This window comes from Geotrypetes seraphini, chromosome 4, assembly GCF_902459505.1.
Source record: "Geotrypetes seraphini chromosome 4, aGeoSer1.1, whole genome shotgun sequence".
Taxonomy (NCBI): Eukaryota; Metazoa; Chordata; class Amphibia; order Gymnophiona; family Dermophiidae; genus Geotrypetes; species Geotrypetes seraphini.
Genome location: NC_047087.1, coordinates 172919726 through 172938812, shown reverse-complemented (window position 1 = coordinate 172938812; position 19087 = coordinate 172919726). Strand labels below are relative to the sequence as shown.

The 19087-nt window shown below is 38.8% G+C and overlaps 1 protein-coding gene across 4 annotated transcripts in view; it reads right to left on the bottom strand.

Moving 5' to 3' along the window:
* Positions 1 to 17789: 17789 nt before the first annotated feature.
* The window catches only part of IL34 (interleukin 34), a 134945-nt gene continuing 133647 nt past the window's right edge, over positions 17790 to 19087 (bottom strand). For all 4 annotated transcript variants that reach the window (XM_033943368.1, XM_033943365.1, XM_033943366.1 and 1 more), the window contains one exon: positions 17790 to 18700. In XM_033943368.1, coding sequence (XP_033799259.1) covers positions 18650 to 18700 — 51 coding nt within the window. In that variant the 3' untranslated portion in view covers positions 17790 to 18649. The remainder of the gene's footprint in view (positions 18701 to 19087) is intronic.

The window sequence follows — 19087 nt, the reverse complement described above, 5'->3', positions numbered from 1 at the left end:
GCAAGCAACCCCCCCCCCCCCCATCCTATAATAGTTGAATAACAAACCCAGTGATAGTGAACAAACAAAAGAAATAACAGGGAAAAAAATATAAGGCAGAGCAATAGTTCAAGAAAGATACATCAGCAATCCCAAATACCAACTCCCCCCCAGAATAACTCAAGGGGTAAAGTATAGAAAGTATAGAAATCCAACATCATAAGCCTACCTAACATGAGAAGCCCCAAGATGTGCAACACAAAAGATAAGAAGTCAGGGCCCTGTACTCTGATGGGTCCTGAGAGAAACAATGCAGGACCTCCCCCTCCCACGTCAGAGAGCTACTAGACCACAAGCAAATCATATGTAAAGAACAGCTGTGCCAAAAAAAAAAAAGGGGGGGGGGAATAGGAGGGCATGAGGAATGGCCAGGAGAGCTGCAGTAGCAGAAAATAAGCTCGGGGTCGCAAACCCCCCACAGCTCCAGGCCGATCAAACCTTTAAAGTATTAAGTATTAAACTGCAAATATGGGGAGACAAGGAATATACATAAGGTCCCCAAACCTGCAGAAAAAGTTTTGATTGTCGTAAAGAAGCACGCACCCGCTCCTTGTCAAGCAACATCAGAGCATGTAGCCGGTTATGCTAAGCCCAATAAGAGGGAGAGCTAACAGAGACCCATCTCCCAAAATAACCAACCCGGCCTTGCGCACAAACAACCGGCCCACCCCAGGCGGGAGTCGAAAAGCTTCAAATTTATCTAATAAGAACCCCACTGGGGCAACTCCAAAAAGCATGAAAAAGGTCTTGGAGGCAGTTTTATATTTTTCACACTGATCCGAGTCTGCCAAACCAGAATGATATAATTGAACCTGAGTAAAATACGCACAAAGCAAGACCCTAAATTGACACTCCCGGAGATCTGCAGTTATAAGGCTCGTTTACGAAGGCGCGTTAGCGGTTTAACGCACGTAATAGTGCGCGCTAAACTGCCGGCCATGCTAGCTGCTACCGCCTCCTTTTAAACAGGCGATAGTTTTTTGGCTAGCGTGGGGGTTAGCACGTGATGAAAAGTCACGCGCGTTAAACCCGCTAACGCGCCTTCGTAAAAGGAGCCTTAGAGAAGGACGGGATCCAATTAATAAGACAACCTATATTAAGGTCAGTCGGCAACAGCCCCAACTCCGGAGCCCAATGAGCACACAAGGCCTCCCAAGACCTGGGTGGCACCAGAAGAATAACAATGTAAATATTAAATATTAGGCTCAATCAATTTTCAATAACAATTATCAATCCCACACTACCAACCCATCTCCCCCCACCCCTCCAACCTCCCATTCAATATCTAGAACAGAACAGATGAATATAAAAATAAATATGCTTTAAAGAAATTACCTAAACTATATTTTAGATACTAACTACATAACTAATTACCCCTATCTATCTTTCCTCCCAGAATTGCATAAAAATAAATTAAAAATAAATAAATGTAGTTTAAGTTAAGGTTTTCCTAATAATACATGACTGTGAGCAATAAGAGTTAAGGTTTCTAAAAATGGTTGCCAAGTAATAAGTAACAATGTACCCTGTTTCATATCCCAATCAGAGACAGACATAGCTTCCATAAGTACCAGTTGTAACATGCGAGCTCTCCAATGAACTTAAGTCGGATTGGTAGGTTCTATCCATAAATAGAGAATAGCTTTCAACCCCGAAAGAATTAACCTTTTCAAAAAACCTTTATAGCCCTTAGGTATCGGATGTTACATAAGAACATAAGAACTTCCATCTCCGGATCAGAACTTCGGTCCATCAAGTCCGGTGATTCGCACATGAGGAGGCCCAGCCAGGTGTGCACCTGGCGTAATTTTATTCACTCAAAAGCCAAAATAGGCTATAACTGTTGTAATGCCATTTGACATGCCACATATGACTAACGTTTGAAAAAAACCTCTGACTAAAAATTAGAAATTAAAGGACATTCCCAAAACTTGTGAGATAATGTCGCTTTAGGGTGACCACATTTTAAACAAGAACCCACAGAAATAATTGTTGCTCTATATGCTTGCCAAGGCACTATATATAAGTGACAGAGAAATTTGTATCCCATCTAAAAGTAAGAAAGGTCAGGCAACAGACCACTTTTGAGATGAGTACCTTGTAAATTTATCTGCAATTCAGCAAATCTTGGGCCACTTTATCATAATTCATAACTGGAGAAAATTCCAACATCGAATGTCTAAAGTATTTTAAAGGTACTATCAGTTGTGCCTCCAACCAAAGTACCTCTGATAAAGTCTCATAAGCTTTTAAACATAAAAATTTGGAAGGTAGGGAAGATATAAAATCTTAATTGAAGAGATGAAAAAAATATCTAAAGTGGCCATCCATATTCAGTACGTAGTTGAGAATATGTTGGCAAAGTTCCATCATCCCTAAGGATTTGATACAAGTAAATAATATTCCCTCTCTTGTTTGCCCCCCAAACCAGCTGATAACATTCCAGATCTAAAGGATCCATTACCAATGATTGGCAAAAAGGAATAATTTGAAAATTAAAATCTAATTTTTTGCAAATATGACACCAGGTGGTTCTTAAGAGTGCAAGTAAAGAATAATGACTCTTCAAGTCAGCAGACTTCAATCTAGATGAATGAAGGAGATAGCTAAAGTGATAAGGTTTCCAAAATTGGAGTTCTACTGGAGTCCATGAAAAGTAAGATGTGGAAAGAAACTAATCATGTATGTGTCTTACATGGCAAGAGTCCACAAATTGTCATAAAGATAGTAAACCAAGACCTCCCTTATCAGTCCTTAAAGCCATCTTATGTAATGGCAAATGAGGTCGACCTCCTTGTCAGAGGAATCCCCTAAGATATTTATTCAATTGAAACTCAATTCTTCGGTAAAGAATAAGAGGAAACATCTGATAAATATACAACCATTTGAAGCAAAATAATCATGTTGTACAGAGCAATACGTCCCATCAAAGAAACCGGAAAATGACACCATGTCAAAAGACGAGATTTAGTCTTATCTAACAAAGGTTGTATATTTACATCATGAAGTTGAGTAATGACTTGTGGAATCGTTATTCCAAGATATACTATTTTATCAGGTGCCCAGGTTAAAGGAAAAGTGCCCATCCATTTAGAAGGTAATGCCAAATGAAATGGAAGAGCCATCGATTTCTGGTAATTCAACTGAAAGCCACAGTGAAAGCCAAACTCCGCTAATGCATCAAGTAGATGTGATAAAGAATGTTCTGGATTGGTCAATATGAGCATAAGCTCATCTGCAAAAACCAGAACCTTTAATTCACAACCTGCAATGAAGAGGCTAGTGATATGTACATCACATTATAAAGTACGTAATAAAGGCTCCAAATAAAGAAGAAAAAGTAATGGAGATAAGGGACAACCTTGATGAGTGCCTCAAGAGATGTCAAAAGGAGAAGAGCGAGTTCCATTAATTATAATAGATGCACGAGGGCCAGCATGTAGAACATATAAACCATCAAGAAACCAACCAGAAAAACCCATATGTGAAAGCGTCTGAAATAGAAAAGACCACTCCACCTGATCAAAGGCCTTTTGAGCATCTAAGCTAGCTAAAAGTCCAGATATCCCCTTCATCTGACCTGTCGCCAATGCCATCAGGACTTTGCGAACATGTAAAACAGACTGTTGGCCATAGACAAATCCAACTTGTTCTGGACCAATAAGCATAGGTAAGTATAAAACAATCCTATCTGCTTATACTCGAGCAAAGATTTTAAGGTCAACATTAAGCAAGGAGATAGGGTGATAAGAATCAACATGAGGATCTTTTCCAGGTTTTGGGATTAACGTAATCAAAGCATCCGTAGCACCAAGTAGAAAGGAACCATCTTCTACACATGAGTTAAAATATCGCACCAATGATCCTGGAAGGTGGTAAAGTAATAAATTGTAACATTCTGCCATAAATCCATCAGGTCCAGGCACTTTACAAGTGGATAATGATTTAATAACTTGTTGAACCTCTACTGTTCATAACGGTGCATTTAAGGAATCTCTCATTTCAGGTGTTAAATGGGGTAATATTGAATTTTCCAAATATGTCTGTACCAGAGAGGGTTGTGAAGGAGAGTCTGCAGTATATAGCCGAGAAAAATAATCACAAAAATGCCGAGAAATCTGAGCTAAATCATTAGTATAAGTCCCATCCGTAAGCTGAATAGAAGGAATTAAGTGAAACTAACTCCAAGCTTTGGTGAGACGAGCAAGATATCGACCAGGACGATTGCCAAAACGGACTTTACGATAAAGGGTGCTACGTTTAGACCTCTCATGAAGAAGAGTATTTAAGGCTACATGTGCTGACAACATATCTTCTTTGTGAGCTAAAGTAGGACGACAAAGATAAGTTTTCTTTGCACTTTGAAATTGGCGTTCATGAGAGATAATTTTGGAAGCAATACAATGATTACGTCTTGCAACATAAGCTATAATGTCTCCACACAGCACAGCTTTAGAAGCTTCCCAATAAAGAATCATGTCAGTTACATGTTCTGAATTAAAATGAGCATAATCCGCTCATCGTTCCACCAGGAACTGTTGGAAACGAGGATCATCATATAGGTAAGCTGGAAAACGTCAATTACCACCTCTATGAGTACCCGGTTCCATATCTATAAATATCAGTGCATAATCAGAGATGGCCATCGGACCAATTATAGAAGTGAGTACTGTGGAAAACAAGGATTGAGATACAAGAATATAATCAATACAAGACCAAGTAAAGTGAGAACAGGATAGGTGTGTTTAGTCTCGCTCAACAGGATGTAATAATCTCCAAGGATCAAATAAATCTAATGTATAACATAAATAGGGAACTCCCATATGAGAAATAGAAGTTTGCTGTCCTGGGGAAGACCTATCAAGAGAGGGATCTAATACTTGATTCAAATCTCCAGCCAAAATAAGAGGACAATTTTCAAAACTTAATATAGTCCGAGCCAAAATTTGGAAAAAGGCTTGTTCAAAGTTAGTGGGAGCATAAACCACTAATAGGTTAAATGAAAAGGAACTTAAAGTTATCTGTAATAACAGAAAACGACCATAAGAATCTTTAGCCAGTAGCTTAGTATGGCATTGCAAACGTTTGCTAATAAAAATAGCTATCCCTCCCTTTTTACAGTTAGTTGAAGAACAATAAATTTCTCTCACCCAACCAGTTTAAGCTTCATATGCTCTTTATCAGATACTTTTGTTTCTTGTAAACAGGCCATGTGTATCGCCTGACGTTGGATATAAGAAAGCAATTTAGCACTTTTAATAACTGAGTTTACCCCTGAAACATTCCAAGATGCAATTCGTAATGATGAAGGCAATTTAACCAACATCATCCCAGACGAAAAAGGGTGTAATTTGCAATAAAATTAAATAGAAGCATATAGGGGTCCAGCCCTTCTCCCAGATGTAAATTTGCATCACAGTCATGCTAGTAGGAAATGAGAGGATATAGCAAAGCAAAAACCAAAAAAACAAGAAAGGATAAAGTGGACAACAAAAGAATATATAAAAGAGAAAAATTAAAAACCCATATTAATGGCCAATCCCAAAAATATGCAATCCTGGGAGCTTACCAACATTCCCAATTTCCAAACCTTCCCCCCTCCCAGCTCCCTCCCCTCCCCTCCCCATGTCTCCCATAGCATCTCTGATTTCCTTACCAAGAAAATCAGTGATTCTAAGTCGCAAAGATGTAACCTGTCCCCAGGAACCAACCAACTAAGACAAATAGGCAATTTACTATAGATTAATAAATTAATAAATAAATAAATAGATAAATTAATAATTAGACAAATAAGTTAATATATAGTGAAATATTTGAATAAATATACAGGTAAGCTTATAAATGAATAAATAAGTAAATGACTGTTTTCTTAAATAAAGATAATAAATAGATGGATAAATAAATAAACCCAATATTTTTATAATACAAGTCAACATCTATAAGTAAATAGATAAATAATCATACAAATAAATAAATAAATAAGTTATAAAACATGAAACAAATATACTGATAAGTATGTAATGCATAAATAGATATCTATATGTTTAGATAATATAAGGAATAAATAAATAGATAAATATGTGAATAAATATACCAATAAAATACTCAAGGGAATAAATAAATACTTATATAATATGATAAAAGTCAAATTGATAGATATATATGAGTAAATAAAAAAAATAATTGGATGAATAAATAAGTAGACAAATAAATTAATTTAAAACCCCCATAATTTTGCAGTACAAATCAACATCTATAAGTTATATTAAATCATATGCAAATTAAAGAAGGGCAATCCAGCAGTACAAATAATACAGCAGCAATATTATTATCTTCATCAGGGATTTCTGTAGTTTCTTTAAATGTTTTGTTTAGTCATAAAATGAGCAGAGATTTCTTAAGATTTCGGAGAAAGTCTTTTAGAAGGCCACAAACATCCACCTTACTGAGCATAGGGACTACTTTCCCACATAGCAACTTTTCTTTCAGTTCTTTCACTGTAAAATCGTAGCCTGAAACTCTGTATAAGCCAATTTTATGTAATCCACTCTGTTCAATTTCATTTACCCAATGAACCAGAATAAGAGGAATCATGGGGGATGTCTGGGACACAGAATCAGCAATGGCATCTTCTTCAATTCATTTTAAGGTCAATTTTAAGGCCGATTTTTCTCATCTTTATCCTCTTCAACAACAAGGAACAGTGTGGCGCAGTGGTTAAAAAGCTACAGCCTCAGCACCCTGGGGTTGTGTGTTCAAACCCACACTGCTCCTTGTGACCCTGGGCAAGTTACTTAATCCCCTCATTGCCCCGGGTACATTAAATAGATTGTGAGCTCACTGGGACAGACAGAGAAAAATGCTTGAGTACCTGAATAAATTCATGTAAACCGTTCTGAGCTCTCCTGGGAGAACGGTATAGATAAGTCATTTTAGATAAGTCATGAAGTCATATGTTTGTTATTCTCTGCAAAGTGCCACAATCAGTCTTGGATTTGTGTTTCATTTGCTGACACATTCGGGAAATCTTACTGTTCCATGGCTGCAATTAGCTGTTCTCCTATGGCTTCTAGCTCAATATGGCACAGTCTCAATAGTGGAGATATATATATGGTTATATAAATAAATAAATATACAAAATAATGATTATGTAGATAAATAGATGATAAATAACTAGATAGTTAAATTCATAGATATTTAAATATATAAATAACTAAATAAATAAATAAATAGATAAATAGATAATTATTGTCAGAATTTCTATAAAACAATTTACAATAACTGCAGAAGTCACCAACAATGTCTTAAGATTGATTCTTTTAAAGTTTCAAATGGGACAACTCAGAGCCCGACGGTATTGATTTAAGATATTCCCCAACTGCCGCTACAGTTTCAAATGATTGCCACCCAGTTGACGTGAAAATTCAAAGTATAGCCGGATAGGCCAAAGTAAAATGTTGGTTTATTTGTGAAAGAGCTGTACAAATAGGTGAAATTTTTTTACAATTTACACAATCACATTCAAAGCAGTTTACATAAAGGTACTCAAGTGTTTTCCCTATTTGTCCTGGTGGGCTCACAATCTATCTAATGTACCTGAGGTGGGGAGGTAGACAACTCCGTAGACAACTTCGTTCTATTGAAAACAAATGGCGCACATCTCGACTCAATAATTTGTTCATTACATACAAAGAAAAAGCTTTTCAGTACAAAAAAACTATACAACAAACAAAAAAAAAAGAATATTATTCAAAATTGATCACGTCTACTCGTAACTCTTCAAATCTCTTTAATATAGCCAATCACTTTCTAAATACTCTAAGAAAAAAATCCTCCCTCCCTCTACCCAACCTAATGCTGACGATCTCTCACAATTCTTTGACAATAAAATTAAAAATATTAGATCTAATCTTGGACCTTTATCTCTCGATTCCTCTTCTCAAAACTCCAACGACTCTTCACAACTTTCCTTCAGTACCCTCTCAAACTTCAAAATGCCATCCTTAACTAATCTTCATCTTATCTTACAATCATTAAACACACCCAATAATTCTACGGAAAGTCTCCCACCCTCCATTCTTAAAAAATTTTTTTTATTTCTTTGGCCCATTCATCTCAGCAATGATTTCCAAATCTTTCTCTGATCATACCGTACCAACAGCATGGAAAACAGCCCTTATTTTTCCCAAACTCAAACAATACAATTTAGATCCCTCATTACCCAAAAATTACCGTCCCATCGCTAATCTACTCACAATTGCTAAATTAACAGAAAAAATCATTCATTCCCAACTCTCTGAATTTATCGAAAAAACCCATGCTCTACATCCATGTCAAACAGGATTCCGCTCATCCCATTCTACAGAACTATCTCTATTAGGTCTGACTTCTACCATTCAATATTATCATGATCATCAAAAATCTGTGGTTCTTATTTCTCTAGATTTAGCAGCTGCTTTTGACACCATCGATCACTCTCTTCTGATCAACAGACTTAAAGAATGCGGTATTTCAGGTTCAGCTCTCTTATGGTTTATATCCTTCTTTAATGAACGTTACAATATAGTACATATAAACAATACTTCTTCCGCAGCCACAACTCACTCCTATGGTGTCCCTCAAGGTTCTATTCTATCCCCTCTTCTATTTAATATTTTCTTATCTCCTCTGCTCACTTTAGCTCAATCCATCGGATTTACTATTTTTGCTTACGCCGATGACATACAACTCCTTCACCCAATCAATACTTCAAACACTTCAGACATCAAAGACATTAATAACAAATTAAACATCATATATGACTGGTTGTACACAAACAAGCTTTCCCTCAATTTAGACAAATCCCGAAGTTTGTTACTTCCTATCAAATCCGCAGAATTTCTACTGGACAACATCTCTATTAAATCTACACCAATCCAAATGGACACGAAGATAAAACTTTTAGGGGTAATCATTGATAGAGACCTTACCTTTCATGATCACATAAGTTCAGTGGTTAAAATTTGTTTTTATAAATTACGCATCATCCGATCCCTTTCTTCCATCCTTGAAACTAATTCAATCACTATCCTGATACATTCATTAGTAATTTCTCATCTCGATTACTGTAACTCTCTTCTAAATGGCCTTCCCCAAAAAGAAATTCGTCGTTTACAACTATTACAAAATACTGCAATAAAACTTATCCATAAAGTAGGCAGATACGACCATGTTACCCCTCTTCTAAAAGAAGCACACTGGCTCCCTATTACTCACCGCATCACCTTTAAAATTATCTTACTATCCTTCAAAATAAAGCTCTCTCATTTGCCCTCATTCCTTGATAAACTTCTCATTCCCTACTGCTCTTCACGCACTCTAAGATCAACCGATCAAAAACTTCTATTTATCCCCACTATCAAAGACTTCTACAATACACGTAAAGTAAATTTTGCAGTAACTGCCCCTACCCTCTGGAATTCCCTGCCACAGCAACTTCGCGACGAATCACGACTTGATAAATTTAAGATAGATTTAAAAACGTTTTTATTTCGCGATGCCTTTGCTTTCACTTAGAGCCATCTTCTCTATTTACCAACAATAACCGCTTTCTTTAAAGCGCCCCTCCCCATTATGTTTTATCCTTACCCCACTATCTCCATTTTCTTCTCAAATATGTAACTTCACCCTCCCTTCCCTCTTATCCTCACGGTCTAGTTCGTCTTGTGATGTTATATGTATATACACAATGCCTCTTTTTTTTATTTTTTATTTTTAGTTCTGATTAGTTTCTCTTTCTTTTAAACATATTGTTAACCTGCCAGATATTAACTTGATGGTTGGTATATCAAAATTAATAAAACTTGAAACTTAAACTTGAGGATTAAGTGACTTTCCCAAATTCACAAGGAGCAGCACAGGGTTTGAACCCATAACCTTTGGATGTTGAGGCTTTAGCTCTAACCACTGTACCACACTCTCCTCCAGGTCTACACAACTTGGAAGAATGGTCTAATGCAGTGTCTCTCAAACTTTTTCAGCTCTGGCACACTAAATGGAGCAAATGTTTTTTGCGGCACATAATAATTGAAATTATAAAATTGCAAAACCGACAAAAAATTAAATTTGAGAGTTATTTATTTAAAGCTCTTTAAGCTATGAATGGGTAATTGTAACAATGGTGAAACTAAAGTAGAATACAGATGTGCTTATTTTTGAGTGAAAATTAACTCAAAACGCGGCTCGATAGTCTACAAGCAAACAGGCATTTCATCATCCACCATCTGCAGTTGTTCCCTTTTTCTCGATTTAATTTCTATCAGAGCTGAAAATCCAAGTTTGCAAATATATGAAGATTCAAACGGTAACAAAGCCTTGATTTCCTTGTTGCTCAAGTTAGGATAACTACTGCATAAAAAATAAAACTAAAATTACTTGCCATTAGTTTTCAAGGACCAATCACGTCAAAGAATGATGCTTTTCTGGGTGGTTGTATCCTTACGCACACAGACACTTATAACATTGACAGACTCATGCGTATGCGACGTACATGCCATCTATTCTAATGTATACTTACGAAGGGAATTTTTAAAAATAAAGTAAAATTCTGGAATCTCTCGTGGCATACCCAGAATCTCTTCGTGGCACATCACTGTGCCTTGGCACACAGTTTAAGAAACATTGGTCTAATGTCTGGCAACTGAAATTCAATGCAAAAGAGTGCAGAGTGATGCATTTTGGGAGTAGAAATCTGAGGGAGTTGTATGTGCCTGGAGGCAAGAGGCTGATATGCATGGACAGGGAGAGGGATCTTGGACTGATAATGTCTGAGGATCTGAAAGCGACGAAACAGTGTGGCTGTAGCCAGAAGGATGCTAGGATGTATAGAGAGAGGTGTAACCAGCAGAAGAAAGGAGGTGTTGATGCCTCTGAACAGGTTATTGGTGGGGCCCCACTTGGCATATTGTATTCAGTTTTGAAGGCCTTATCTGGCTAAGGATATAAGAAGACTTAAAGCAGTCCAGAGGAAGGCAATGAAAATGGTGTGTGTGTGGGGGGGGGGGGGGGGAAGAGGGGTCAGGGGGGGGGGGGAGGTTGGTGGTGCACCATAAGGCATTTAGGAACAGGGGTGATATGATACAGACATTTAAATACTTAAAAGGTATTAATATATAGTAGACCCAAATATTTTCCAGAGAAGGGAAATTGGTAAAACTAGAAGGCATAAATTTAGGTTGTAGGATGGTAGGCTTAGGAGTAATGCTAGAAAATTCTTTTTCACGGAGAGGGTGGTGGATGCCTGGAATGCTCTCCCGAGGGAGATGGTGGGGTGGAAATGGTGTTCACTCTCACTGCAGCAGTCATGAGCACACCAAACTGAAAGTCTGAGGTTTAAGTAGGGCAAACCTCCTTCAAAATGCTGAGTAGCGATGTTCTAATCATGTGCACCTGATGTGATACACCTGTGTGTGATTTGAGCCACTTTAAGTGGGAAGGTATGTGTGGGGTGTCCTAATTTATTTCTCAGTTAGAAAACACATTTTTGTGGATATCTTTTGTTTCATGAGTAAATCAAGGGAAATTTTTGTTGTTTACCTGCAATTACACCACTTTCTTTTCCAGAGATAAATATAAAAAAGTTTTGATATTGATATGTGAACATTTCTTAAGAAAGAACTGAATATTTCATGGGGTGTCCTAATTTTTTTTCACATGACTGTAAATAGTCATGGATCCTGCACCTAAATTTATGCACGTAACTTTTAATTAAAACCAATTAGTGCCAAAAATTACTCAAGATCCCAATTATTGGCACTAATTGACTCATTATCCAATTAAATTGTGTACACAAATTAAGCATGCACCCAAATTTGCATGCACAATTTTTAGCACTTTTTATAGAATTCAGGGGTTAACCCCTAATGATAGGTCGGAAGCGGTGTACAATACCTTTGGTTTATAAATTAATACAATATGTAATGGTAGTAATCTGATGCACAGTATATAGATATAGACTTTCAAAAATAAAGGATGTAAGTGGTGTGGTATGATCTTCTACCATTTCCATAATGAATCTGTAACATTAAAGCTATCAGGAGAAAAAAGTGGCACCCCCTTTGCTTGTACCCTGATCAACAGCCTGGCATTTCTTATATGGCAAATGATAAACTTTATTGAGCAGTAGAAGAGCTTCACCAGGAAGTTTCAGTACATCTAATAAATATTTCTTAAACAGTTCCCAGGTGAAGCTGGGACATTAGAACATTTGTTGGAAATCAATATGGGGTCAAATAAATAATTTGTTAGATAATCTGGTGGCATTACCCAAGACACTGTATTGTTTGGCATGCCAATGAGGGCTAAAAGCCAAATATCCTCTAATAACAATAAGCTTCTACTCATTATGACACGGGTTGCCATACAACAGATTACGAATACAGTGGTACCTTGGATCCGTTCCAGGAGCATGCTCATAATCCAAAATGCACGTTTATCAAAGCAAAGTTCCCCATAGAAAATAGTGGCAACACCGAAGATTCGTTCCAGAACCTGGGGTCTGTACCTGTCGGGTGCCGGGTGCTGCAGCGCCGTCTCCTCCGTCTTTCATCCGAAGAACCCCACAGTGCTGCTTTGGGGGAGATGCCTCTAATGTCCGCCAGCCGCAGGAGAACCCTGCAGTGCCACTTCAGAGGGATGCCTCCTCCATCCGCCGTCCAGCTCTCCATGTCGGATGATCCCCACATGCTGGAGAGCCCCCACCCGAGCCCACATAGCCAAGCGCTGCCCCACCCACACGCCATGCACGACACCACAAAGCGATGATTGATGCTGTGCGCGTCACACACAACGCGCAGGCGGGACAGCACCTGGCCACGCAGGCCCAGACAGAGGTCCTTCAACCTGTGGAAGGCACCCGACGTGGAAGGCTGGCCGGAAGACGGAAGAGGAATCCCCCGAAGCGGCGCTTCCTGGACTGTAAGTGCTCATTTATCGGGGCAGTGCTCGGTTTGGGAGTCAAAAGTTTGCTGAGTGTTTTGCTCATCTTGCAAAACACTCGCAAACCAGGTTACTCGCAAACCGAGGTTCCACTGGAATTGGAAAAAACTGGGAGAGGCTAAATTATAGCTTTTGATGGAACTCTTTGGGCTTCTTTTACAAAGGTGCGCTAGGGCCTTAATGCGCGCCATAGCACGCGTTAAATTCCCGAGCGTGCTAGCCACTACTGCCTCCTTTATAGGAGGCAGTAGATGTTTGGCTACTGCGCACTTTAATGCGCGGTAATTTTGTGCATGCGCTAAAAACCCTAGCGCACCTTCGTAAAAGGAGCCCTTTGTGTCACATATTCAAAATGGAAAGGATAATTGCCATGCAGCAGGAAAATTTTAAGAAATTTCAGGTTATTTGGGAACCATTAACAAGATACTGTAAAGATTGAAATTACTGCAAAGAATAAATATTTATTTTTTTTTCCCTTTTGTTCATACATGTCCAGGGTGGGGTGGGAATATTTTATGATTTCTTTTGCTTATGAATAACTGTTGGGTATAAGGGAGGGGGGATATTTGATGCGAGTTAGAATTTGATATATTAAGTGATGTTAAAGTGTAAATGATTGTATTATATGTTACACTTATTGTGAGTTTTAAAAACGAATAAAGATTAACAGAAACCCCCCCCAAAAAAAATCAGTTCCTAGGTGCTGTTATAGATCAATGAGGGAAATTCAAAACTCTTGAGCTGTGATGCCTCAGGTTGTTTTCTAATTGTTTATAGTTACAGCAACAGTGTCGTTTTGTAGTCTTCACCTGTATTCCTTGTACCGATACTAATTTCTCTTCCAAACTATCAATTCACACCGAAACACACCTTCCTCCTGATATTCAGCACTATTTAACTGGTCAGCAAGAACCGTTGACTGGTTAAATAGCGTTTAACTGGCTAACTGCAAATATTCAACAGGAAACAACTGCGAATATTCAACAATGATAACATGCTAACACATAGCAGCTAACAAGCTATATAGTGTGATACCCAAAAAAGAGGGGCTGAAAATTCAACCAAAGTGCATATGTTGAGTGACTCAAAATGGTTATGATAAAAAATATATAAAGAAGTCACTCTATATTCCTTTAACAGTGAACTAGAGGCAAATGTCCATCAACTGCTGTTGAAACGAATGCTCAGAGACATGAAGGCAGATGTAACCGCCTCACCACCCAATCATCGCATTGCTCAATACAGTGTCAGACCTATAACAGCAGTGAATGTAAACTTGCAATATGAGAAAGCAGTGAATTTTGGTGAGACTTCATTGCCCAAAGTTTGAGGTGGTTTAGCAGTGCATGTCGGTTCCCTGAAGCAGTATCGAAACGTGGCACGTCGGAACCAGTTAACCTGGGGTTAACCTGAAGTTAAGTTTCACTGTCTTAAGTAATTTATTTAAGATATAGAGCTTTTAGCCAATCAGACAATTGCAAGTTTACATTCACCGCTGCTATAGGTCTGACACTGTATTGAGCAATGCGATGATTGGGTGGTGAGGCGGTTACATCTGCCTTCATGTCTCTGAGCATTCATTTCAACAGCAGTTGATGGACATTTGCCTCTAGTTCACTGTTAAAGGAATATAGAGTGACTTCTTTGTATATTTTTTATAGTGTGATACAGCTGGTTAGTGCCAACATCGGTGTTCAGTTAAACAGTTAAAATAGGCTATATAATTAGCAGGCTAGGAACTTAACCGGTTAACACTGAGGGCTCCCTTTACTAAGGTGCACTAGCGTTTTTAACGTGCGCTAAAGATTAGCATGCGCTAACCATGCGCTAAATGAAAAATACTAACGCAAGCTCTATGGAGGTGTTAGCGTTTAGCGCGCGCGGCATTGTAGTGTGCGCTGAAACCACTAGCACACCTTAGTAAAAGGAGCCCTGAGTATCAGCTTAGCAGTCAAAAATGAAACTGGAAATTCAATGCCGACCAACAGATACAGCACAGCATCGAATTTCTGGGCTCAGCGCCAGCAGCAAGTTTTAACTGCACTGCTCGTCACCGGCTGAATATCGGCCCCCCCTTGAATTTTATCTTCTCCACAGTTCTCTGGATAGTTAGATCTTCCATAGATTTCTCAACTTCTCTTAGGGAAAGGAGGACGTAGCGGATGGCCTTTATCTGCCGTCATATTTCTGTTTCTAATTTGGTCAGATTTAATACTCAGTCTAATGCAAGCAAATGACTGCTTGCTACTTGTCTCAAAAGTCACTGCTGAAAAGAAAGTTCCTTCCAATTTCCCAGGTGTCTAGATAGATTAGCAACCAGGCTCACAACCCCAGCAGGGTTCAAAGAAGACCCCCACAAAGTCACACCACTGCCTGAATTTGGGGCATCTTGGGTTGACTGACTGGACTCTACTAGTGAAGCGTTATGTGATGGCTCAAGTTGATCTGTCCTGATGATGGTTGGCAATGCAGGTAAGGATCTCTCTGCATCTCTTGATGCCAGCAAACTTGTGGCAGTTGGTTGGGGAGGAGTGCAGGTGGGTGGACTCAGCAAGATGCCTTCCTCAGAGGTTGGCAGCTTTTCTTCCACCATTGTTTCAGCAAGGAAGCCTCCAGTCTTCCCAGCATTAGAAGCAACAGAAACAAATTGAGCCATCAACATCTGACCCAACCAGCTAACTAGAGGAAATATTCTTTACAGTGCCCTTCTGTTTATCTATTGTTTATTGTCACAAAGAAAAGGTAAGAAAGCAACAAAAATTAAGCTACAGGTGTAGTCTGCCCAGGGTCATGCAGTGGTGACCATCTTGGCCTCCCTATGCAATCTCTATTCATGGATTAAATTGCTATTAATCCAGAATAACACATGCTGTGGAATTCTTTCTTTTTCTTCTTTTACTTTAACTAGCAGCTGTGAATATGGTGGAAGACTCTTAAGACTATCTAGTGCAGTGTTCTTCAATGCAAGGCCTGGGGACCAATGGTGGCTCCCACTGTCTTTCAGGGGGGGAGGGGGTTTTCTGCTACTCTGCCTCTCTAGCCTGGCTTTGGACAGAAAGAGGAAAGTGGACGGGTGTGTGTGTAGGGGGTGGGGAACTAGCCACATGCTTGAAAGACAAGGCATTTCTCACTAGACAAAAGGGAATGCATTTAGAAATGCTCACAACCTTCAGGATACCCTACCACCCCGATAAAGTTTGAATGTGGACTGTGGGGAAGCAAATCAATGACACATACTGATCAGTAGTGCCATGACCCCACCTGGGAAGATATTTGGTGGCTCTCCTTCACATAATTAGAATCCAAAATGGTCCCAGCTTACAAATTAATGAAGCCCACTGATCTACTGTCTCTTACAAGCAATTGGTTTATCAAAACCTCTTCTCAGCAGCCTTGCAATAATGTCTGAAAGGAGCAAATCCAAAAGAGGGAAAAAGCCTTCCATGCTCTAAAACGTTCAGCAATATCCCCTGTAACCTAGACAAATAATTAAAGGTTTTCTATATGGTGTCTAGGGGAGTTTCAATGAGCCAAAAGACCAGTTTGTCTCCACTGGTTACACTTCCATATGCCTTATTCAGTTTCTCTAAATACTATTCTATGGTGCAACCCCCATGTACCCCCATGTGCAGTCTATTTGTGCCAGCATTAAGGTTTGGATTGGTAATAACTGCTTAATCTGAATATGTTTTTTCCATAATATCTTTCATTAGTGGATTAGAGGACAGTCTTAGAGAAAAAAAAAAAGGTTTTATAAGTATGCTTCTACTCCTTGCCTTTGAAGTCTTTACTACATGCTTTTCTGTCATCCTTGAAACATGGTCAGGAATGGTGATACAGGAAGTAAAACAGAAAGAAAACAGGAGACAATCTCCACAATCCAAACAGGAACCAACAAAGGACAGTGGAGATACACAGTAAAATTGGTGTGCCATTTTATTCCTCAAATCACAGTATAATGTGCGATGGCTTGACACGCACGCGTTTCAGCCTCAACGGCCTGCCTCAGGAGCCTTTGATGTCTATATTCTATTATTTGATGCAGCCTATCATGGATCAAAAAGTCAAGATAAAAATCCACATGTACGCGCTACACATACCATACGGATCCTCATGGTGTGTGTAGTGTGTGACTTTTTGATCCATGATAGGCTGCATCCTATAAGTAATAGAATATAGACATCAAAGGCTCCTGAGGCAGGCCGTTGAGGCCAAAACACGTGCGTGTTTATACTGTGTGATATGAGGAATTGTATTGCATACCAACTTTATCGTGTATCTCCACTGTCGTTGGTTGATAAAGGAATTAGAACATTGAGAGGAAGCAGAAGGCACAGAATACTTAGTCAATGATGTATTCTGCAGTTTGAAAGATGCCTGTTGACTTTTCTTTGAAGACTGAAACATATTTTGGATTGAAAACTCCTAATTTCCGGATTCCTTTATGTCTATTTGATTCATGCCTTCCTTCTTGTGAACTTAAGATCAAGCTTTTGGCCAATATTGCAGGACTAACTGAGCCCACAATGACAGATGTTCAGGATTAAAAGTATAATATGTGCAACTCCATTTTGAACTGTTACAAAATGTTTACTTCCTTACTGATGCTGAATTACTCACTCACTAGTCAAAATAAATGTAGCCCCATTTCCAAGCAGCCCTCTTCTTTCTACCTTTTGCAAGGCAGGAAATACACGTTATGTGCAATATTCAAGACTAATTTTTTGTGTTCAGGCTCCAACCAACATCAGTAATGAAGCTGCACAACACATTAGTATAAGAAAAGCATTCCATTTCTTTTACTGGCAATGGCAAATGTACACATAATAACACGTAAGATGACATTAATTTGACATGCCTGTAATTGAGACAGAGCATACATATGAAAACGAATTAGACATGCCTGTACCAGGAAAAAGCATACATTTGGAAGCTAATTAGACATGCCTGCACTGGGAATGAGCATATATTTGAAAGTGCATATTTTCCATATTGGAGAACTTTGATTACTCTTTCATTTTCTGCAAATGAACATCCACTTGAATCTTGATTGCTTCTTCCTCTCTTTAATCCCAGGCTCTAGGTTCAGATTAATGACTGAACTAGGGAAGCAGCAGAGTTTGTGTTAGACATTCAGGAGCCCAGGGCAGAAACTGAGGAAGGGAATTCCAACGCCTGCCTGTAGCCTATGTCTCCCTTCAGCTTGAGGCCTCTTGAAACATGGCCCCTAATCTGCCGTTCAAAGTATTTGGATTTGGCTAATGCTTTTCCCATTTGTTCAAGATGAGTTACTTTCAAGTACAATAAGTATTTTCCTGTCTACAAAGTGCACCTGAAGCAACAGAGAGTTAAGTGACCTATCCAAGATCTCAAGGAGGCAGCGGTGGGATCTGAACCTGGTTTCCCTGGTTTGTAGCCTGCTGCTCTACCCATTAGGCAGCTATTCCACTACAAAGCATGACAAGGAGGATGAGGCACACATCTTGAAGGTTCAAGGGAGCACGTGAGATGGAAAACAAACATGAACGCTAGGAATCCAGGCTGCTGTTACCATACATAGCCAAATGGAGAAGGCAGGAACGATTTATAAGTTGAAAGCTGCAGTGATGGAAACAAAAGGACAGCACAAGAAAAACTAATCGCATTTAACATTCTTCCTGCGCAGTGGCAGCTCAAGACAATATACCTGCAGAGAGAGAAAAAAGAATAAAATAAAGAAAAGAATGAGATTAAGCATTATTTTAAATAACGATAGTTTCATTTCACTATAATACTCAACAAAACCAATAATGGGCTTGGCCATATTTGATAATGCCAGTCTTAAATAAGGGGCTCCGAGTTTTCTGCAGTTATCCTTCACTTTGCCTAAACACACAAAGAGGGTTTAAAGGGTCAAGAGCAAAGGGTCATAGATTTGATATACTGCCTTTCTGTGGCACAACCAAAGTGGTTTACGTTCATTATATATACACAAGGTTTAGCAATTTACTGAACATAAAAGTACCCTAGCCTTCTTCCTAATGTTAGGAAATTAGATTCCTGGCTAACTTCCAGCGAAACTTGACCACTCCAT